At 40.7% G+C, this 7488-nt stretch overlaps 1 protein-coding gene across 1 annotated transcript in view; it reads left to right on the plus strand.

Annotated features, from left to right (window-relative positions):
• The window catches only part of wdr11 (WD repeat domain 11), a 153299-nt gene that overhangs the window by 102283 nt on the left and 43528 nt on the right, over nucleotides 1-7488 (plus strand). The window contains exons 14-17 of the mRNA XM_016567154.1: nucleotides 628-734; nucleotides 995-1109; nucleotides 1624-1627; nucleotides 3901-4009. Coding sequence (XP_016422640.1) covers nucleotides 628-734; nucleotides 995-1109; nucleotides 1624-1627; nucleotides 3901-4009 — 335 coding nt within the window. The remainder of the gene's footprint in view (nucleotides 1-627; nucleotides 735-994; nucleotides 1110-1623; nucleotides 1628-3900; nucleotides 4010-7488) is intronic.

Consider the following 7488-nt stretch of genomic DNA (forward strand, 5'->3'; position numbering starts at 1 on the left):
TATATAGGCCGTTCAGATTACTTGTTAAAGTGCAACGAAATACGTTATATCAGCAGACGATATGTATCTGTGTTTGTGGTTGGAGACTCCTTCACCGGCTACAGGCTCCTCATTTGCGCGTGTGTGTGTGTGTGTGTGTGTGTGTGAAATACAGTGCTGAATGAAAAAACGAGGCAATTTGATAATAATAGCCAAATTATAATGGTTTTGCCTATTGGCATGAGACTGATCTTATAAGATTCCTTGGGTCATGCTGAGAGATTTTGTTGAAAACATAGTTTTTCAAGCTACTCCTAGGCTCTTGGTCAAATTTTCACAAAATTTGTGTGTATCCAATATTACTAAACCGATATCCAATTATGGAAAATGCTTACATATCAGGAAAAATGTCAGTAAAACTGGAAAAATTAAATGAAAAAGAAATAATATTCAGGAAAACAATGGTATCCTGCTCACTTTCAGTAATAATAAACAGAGTATTTCCAAGCGGGTCCTTGCACCATGTCAAATAGCAAATGTCTATGACAACTGGTAATATCACATATATTCTGATTATCTGATTATGACATATTAGCAGTGTCCTATGTCTTGTGTGCAAGAAACTGAAGTTTGTCTACTCTCTTCCAGGGCAGTATGGGAAGCATTGCCTGTATTACATGGAAAGGAGACACCCTAGTTCTGGGAGATGTAGATGGAAACCTCAATTTTTGGGACCTAAAGGCTCGTCTTTCAAGGTAAAAATATATATTACTAAAGACTAAGCAAGTAAAATGTGTCTCCATGCATGCATGTGTGCAAACTGATTTAATTCCAAAACTCTGTGAACTACTTTATATGACAGCATCCTAACTGAAATGAAACCTAATAAAGGACTGAGCTGGAAATATATGACTCTGTGCATCCCATATTTGAGTTGCTTTTAGTTTGTTTTTAAAGGGGTCCTATTATGTTCTTTTACAAAGTCTTGATTTTGTGATTTGTTTACATTTTTCAGGGCTGTACCTACCCACCGTGGGTGGGTGAAGAAGATTCGTTTTGCTCCTGGGAAAGGCAACCAAAAACTCTTGGTGATGTACACAGATGGAGCTGAGGTCTGGGATACCAAGGAGGTGTGTGTTTACTTTTTTATTGATGGATTGATTGTTTGATTGATTAATCCATTAATTGATTCTTTAGCAGAAATGGTTCAGCTAATGCACATGCATACTTTTCAGAGCATTAAGACAAGGCAGTGCCTTAAAGGGATAGTTCAAAAATGAAAATTACCCCATGATTTACTCACCCTCAAGCCATCCTAGGTGTATATGACTTTCTTCTTTCAGACTAATACAATCGAAGTTGTGTTAAAAAAATGTCCTTTCTCTTCCAATCTTTATAATGGCCTAAAGTCCTACATCATCCGCTGGAACGCCACAATCTAGTGGACGCACATATATGTCAGTTAACGGAAGCTAGAGATTGCAATTTATAAAGTTTTATATATGGATATTTTTCTTATACCAATGCTTCACTTCAGAAGGCCTTCATTAACCCCCCGGAGCTGTGTGGAATAATTTTTATGATGTTTCTTTTACTGGTATACAGCCATGGTTTCATAAAGAGCATTTGACTCAAATAACACAGGCCAGTATGTAGTATGTTTAGAGTAGTGTGTAAAATTGTGTAGAGAGGTACAAGATGCATATACTGTTATTCATTTAACAAACGCTTTTATACAAAATGACTTAGACTGAATTTAATCTTGTAAGTAAAAGAGTTCCAGTTGTCCACTTTTTTAAAAACCAAACTGGTTTCCACAGTGAAGTTCAGTGGTAGTAAAGCTCTTCTATAGGGATGTATGAGTGCTGAAGGTGTGAGAGAGTTGTGCTTAATCAATGCTGTCATTGATATACACACCACTGTGTGATTTAATACAAAAACTTGAAACAGAAAACCCTCTTCTCATTCCCTGAGTGGTTGGGCATTTTTTCAACATGACGATGATATGCATTCTCCCAAGGTGAAAATCCTTCAGTGGACATATATTTCACCCAAACTTAACACTCTTGAGCACCTGTGGGGGATTCTGAGTTGATAAAAACTCTCCATTAAAGACCAGGGCATTTAAGGTGGTCATCTTCCAGGATATAAACGACAGATGTGACAAGATGATGTGAACTTGTACACTCAGTGCCAAGAAGGGTCAGAGCAGTGTACTTAAATTTATGGAGGACATACTAAGTACTAGAATATTATACATTTGTTGAATTAAATCTAGGGTGTACTCATTTCTTCAATGCTTTATTTAAACAAAATTGGCTAATTTACTTATTTTAAAGGAAGGAAATTCTAAAAAGGAAATTCTGTCATCACTTGAAAGTGGACTCTCTAACCATTAGGCCACGACTTCCCCAGGTATTAATGACATATTAGTGCTCATTAAGAAAATGCATCTTTTGTATTTATTCCAAGGGGGTGTACTCATTTATTCTGCGTACTCTATTCACAAATGTTTTTATATCGCAAACAGAGTGAAAACAGCTGTTAGTATTTATCAGTTGACGCTCTCATTAAAGCTTATCCAACAGTCTCGCTCTCTGGATACTGGCTTCACTTAACCACACCGCCTCCACCACAGACTTTCAGCATGTTTCCTACAGCAGCGCCTGACATATTTACGTTTTATGTAGAGTGAAAAAGTGACACACAAAAAATGTGATATCCGATAATCGGTCAGACAGAAATTGATTTCCAGAAATGTGATTTGGATAGGATTTGGGGGTGTTTCCAAAGTCTTCTGAAACCATTCAATACAAATACAATACGAATACAAATGAATAATTAAGTTGTTAAATTAAAGATCACGTAAACTATTCTCTCCGCTGTGGCTGTCTGTCATTCTATATTCAGCAATCGAACTCCATGTCATGTTCGGTTATGACAGTAGTCACGGTAAAGTTCCCATTATTATATTTGATTTGTAAATAAAGGTCTATGGTTTTATCATAAAAGTTTCAATGCAAAGAGCTGTGTGCTCTGAATCCATGATGCTATAAGTGCATCATTCTGCACACGGGATCTCGTATTTGTATGTGCATACAGTATGCTTTGACTTCACATGTGATTTATTTTTTCTTTCCAGTGATATAACTTTAGTAGGTCCTTCCATCATGTCAGACTTGGTGGTGTACAATAGACTTTTATGGTGTATGTATGTGCAGTTGTGCTCAAAATTATTCATACCCTTGGTAAATATGATCAAAGAAGGCTGTGAAAATAAATCCGCATTGTTTAGAAAAAAAACAATGTTGTTTGGGAGGGTTTCAAGAACAAAAAATAGAAAAGAAAACGCTCTCATCCAAAAACAAACTCCAGTATGTTTATTTGCTAGACACAACTGGAACTTTAAACGGGACTGGGTTCAATGGTCAGATGAAACTAAAAAAATTTGCTTTTTAGCAGGAAACACTCAAGATGGGTTTGGTGCACACAGGGATAAAAAAGTACCCCATGTGTACAATGAAATATACTGCTGGATCTTTAATGCTGTGGGCCTATTTTTCTGCCGGAGATCATGGATATTTTGTTCAGATAGATGGCATAATGGATTCTACATATAAAATACCAATGGATAAAAAATTTAAAACTGACTGTCCATGCTAGAAATCTTATAATGGGCCATGGTTGGATCTTCCAACCAATGTGTATTAGAGAAAAACATTTATTTCATAATGAGATTTCTCTCCCATATTAAATTCTTATTCTCCAATGAAAGGTTAGATTTTAGTAAATTTTTGAAATAAAATATCTAAAGGATTGATGATACAGATTAATTTTCACAGCCTTCTTTGATCATATTTACCAAGGGTATGAATAATTTTGAGCACAACTGTATGTTCCTGTCTCTGTTCTCTGTTTCAGATCCAGTATGGTGTCCCTATCTTCTACTGCCACGTGCTGCTCTCACACTGAAGGCCTTTCTGCTACTGCAGCCATGGTCCGATACATTAACCATGGACATCACTCATGTGTATGTGACAGCTTCATTATTTTTTCACATCTGTATCCATTCAAAAGTCCTTCACAGCACATTTTACTCTAGTCTGTTGTGATAGTTATATCTTTGCTGGTATCATTGACAAAATCTGACCTTTATGCCTCTTTCACACATACTCCGTTTGCTTGTAATAAAGATTTAAATGCAAAAGAAAAGGCATGAGACTGTTGACATGCTGACTGTTTCTGTCAGTGGTAAGTTTTAATTTAAAATGTTTGTGTCTGTATGCTGTTTAAATGTGTTGCCACTTGCTTGAGCAATTTAATATACAAATCTATAAGTCAAATGCATTGAATAATATGTTGGTTATATTTTAGTTTAAACGTGAATATGTCTATGAAAGATTGTATTACTGTACTGTGATAAAAGAGGATCACAATGCTGAAAAAGCATTTTCAGTAACAACTTTTGGATTTGAAATCTAAATAATGGATAAAGGTTGTGTTTGTGGTAAACAGTCGTGGATCAGGAGCAGACTGCAAACGCATCTTGTGTGAAAGCAAAAGGAGTACATGCTGCTTCTGCACCACATACGAACCGCACATGGACTCTATACGCACTGCAAACGGAGTATGTGTGAAACAGGCATTAGACACAAAGGTTTTATTCCTTATGTCCTGAAATTAAAAGATATGTGAGAAACGAAAGACCAAGTTAAAAAAAAAAAAAAAACTCCATAAAAGAAAACATCGGACACCAGTACATTTTTGAACAGACTTGTTATGGGTACCAGTACTTTCTTTTTGGTACTCGAGGATTTGATCAATGTTTAAGTACAGTACAGTGGGGTTGATGGTTTGAGCCTGTTTATTTTCATGAATTCTCACCCCCTGTTTATAACATCAAATACAGGACACAATAACTGATCACCAAGGCATTATAAAATAAAAATATATTATTTACTCAGTTTTTTTTTTTTTTAGTATAACAATACTTGTTATTTGGGTAAGATACACCCAAGATAGGAAGCAAATCGTTGACTTAATTGACCCTTCTCAAAGACCCGCCTCCCTTAGTTACTGTTGCTATGCCACACATCATGTTCTCACGCAGTGAAAAATACATTGCGTAGCAAAGAGGAAACTGACAACGCGCCGACAGACAAGACAGAGCAGGTTACTTCTGGTATGAAACAAAGTCTCAGCTTTCAAGTTTTGTCATTTCTTTAAAGAAATTCAAACAATAAATACCATTTTGTGGCTCTTTAATTTGTCGTGTGTGTAACACTTATGTAACACTTACATTTAGTTTTTAGAAATTTAGCGACGTTGTTGCAAATGTTGCGCTGCGAGTGTGACTCGTGCATGGAATCTTGCACGATGCAGAATGGCAGTGAGTGCGTCGCCTGTCTGGGCAGCCCCCACGCAGAGACTGCACTTCACTAAGACGGAATGCTTTCGCCGAGAGCATGAGTCTCGCTCTTCTCCACTCACGGACCGCCTTCATTGAAGGCAGCCCCGTTCTCCCGTTTCTCCTCTCTCGAGCCTCGGAGAGAGAAACAGCGGAGTCAGGGAATTAAAGGGGTCATATGATGCTTTTTTAAAGATCATTATTTTGTGTATTTGGTGTAACAGAATATGTTGACATGCTTTAATGTTCAAAAAACACATTATTTTTCAAATACTGTACGTTATTGTGGGTCCTCTATGCCCCGCCTCTCTCAAACGCTTCGTTTTCTACAAAGCCCCTCCTCCCAGTTACCTCGGAGGAAGCAATGGCGAGCTTGCGGGTTGAGCGATCAGGCTGAGCAATTCATGCTGGCACACAACATGCGTGCTTGATCTGCCAGTGTGTGTTACATGTGAGAATCAGTGCCCCTCATTACACCGAGCGGCTTAATCCTCCTAGGCAGATCAAAGCAGGACGTTCGCAGCTTTGCATTTGTGTGTGCGTTGCTGAGCCCCGCCTCCCCCGCTCTTGTTTTTCTCTCCTCCCAGTTACTCGGAGGAAGAAATGGCGAACTCGCGGGGATGAGCGATCAGGCATGAGCGATTTAATGCCGGCAAGCCCCCGCATGCATCACTCTCCACGCAGCTCTTTGATTGGCCAGTGTGTTTACACGTGAGGATCGGAGCAGAACGATGTCACCAATGATTCAATATTGCTGACAGCTTCGTATTTGAATGCGCCTCTCGCCTGGGCCACGCCCACGCTGAGGCTGCGCTCGCTGGGACAGATCGCTCTCACTACGAGAGTTCATGTCTCGCTCTGCTTTGCTCGCGGCTCGTCTTCTTCAATGAAGGCGGCCCCGCCCCTCCCCTCGTCCGCCACAAGCGGATCTGAGAGAATGCGCGCAGCACTTTTGATCTGCCTGAGTGTTTACACATAAAGATCATCTGTACTCCTCTTCTATGAGTGGTTTGATCTTTTTAGGCGGATTAAAAGGGAACGCTGTCACTAATGATTATTATCACTGACAGCTTCAAATTGGACGAGTCTGGGCCACGCCCACGCTGAGGCAGCACACACGGGGGCTGACTGCTCTCGCTATGAGAGCATTAAGTCTAGCTAAGCATTATTTGAAAACATTTTCAAAAGAGAGCAAAATTCCTCTTCTGAGTGTGGGGTCCCCAAATGGCGACCAGCCGCTTGAATTAATCCAACCCCTTGTCATGCAGGCTGAGGCCTGGCAGGCCATCCCCGGAGTGCCAGACTGGGTTTTGGGGATAATAAAACGTTCAAGGTCTATGTAGCAGCCATAGAAGCCTCACACGCTCCTATAGCTGGCCAGTCAGTGGGCAGGAACAACCTAGTTGTTCGCTTTTTGAAAGGGTCTAGGAGGCTCAACCCACCTCACCCTATCACCGTCCTTACATGGGACCTGCCCACGGTGTTGAGGGCTCTTAAGAGCCCTCCTTTCGAGCCGCTACAGTCCGTTGACCTTCGTCCCCTGACGCTTAAGACTGCTCTGCTACTAGCATTAGCATCGGTAAGCGTATGGGAGATCTGCAGGTGCTATCAGTGAGCCCCACCTGCCTCGAATTCGGGCCCGACGACTCTAAGGTCGTCCTGAAACCAAGGCACGGTTATGTACCTAAAGTGCCCTCTACTCCATTAGAGCACAGGTGATAACTCTGTCGGCGCTTCCTCCTTTGGAGCAAGACCCAGAGTTTAACTTACTCTGTCCCGTCAGGGCGCTGAAAGTCCATATTGAGCGTTCCGCCCCGTTCAGGCCGTCAGATCAGCTATTTGTATGCTTCGGTGGCCGCACCAAGGGTTGTCCGGTTACGAAGCAGAGACTTCCAAATGGATAACTGACGCTATTATGCTATCATACTCTTCTTTGGGCCTTCTATGCCCCATGGGAGTAAGAACCCACTCAACTAGAGGCGTTGCTTCTTCCTGGGCCTGGTCTAGCAGTGTGTCCATTGCAAAAATTTGTGTGGCGGCTAGCTGAGCCTCGCCGTCCACATTTGCCAGATTCTATAGTCTGGACATCCCGGCCTTACAGG

The sequence above is a fragment of the Sinocyclocheilus rhinocerous genome, unplaced genomic scaffold, assembly GCF_001515625.1.
Source record: "Sinocyclocheilus rhinocerous isolate Xijiao unplaced genomic scaffold, SAMN03320098_v1.1 scaffold552, whole genome shotgun sequence".
Classification (NCBI taxonomy): domain Eukaryota; kingdom Metazoa; phylum Chordata; class Actinopteri; order Cypriniformes; family Cyprinidae; genus Sinocyclocheilus; species Sinocyclocheilus rhinocerous.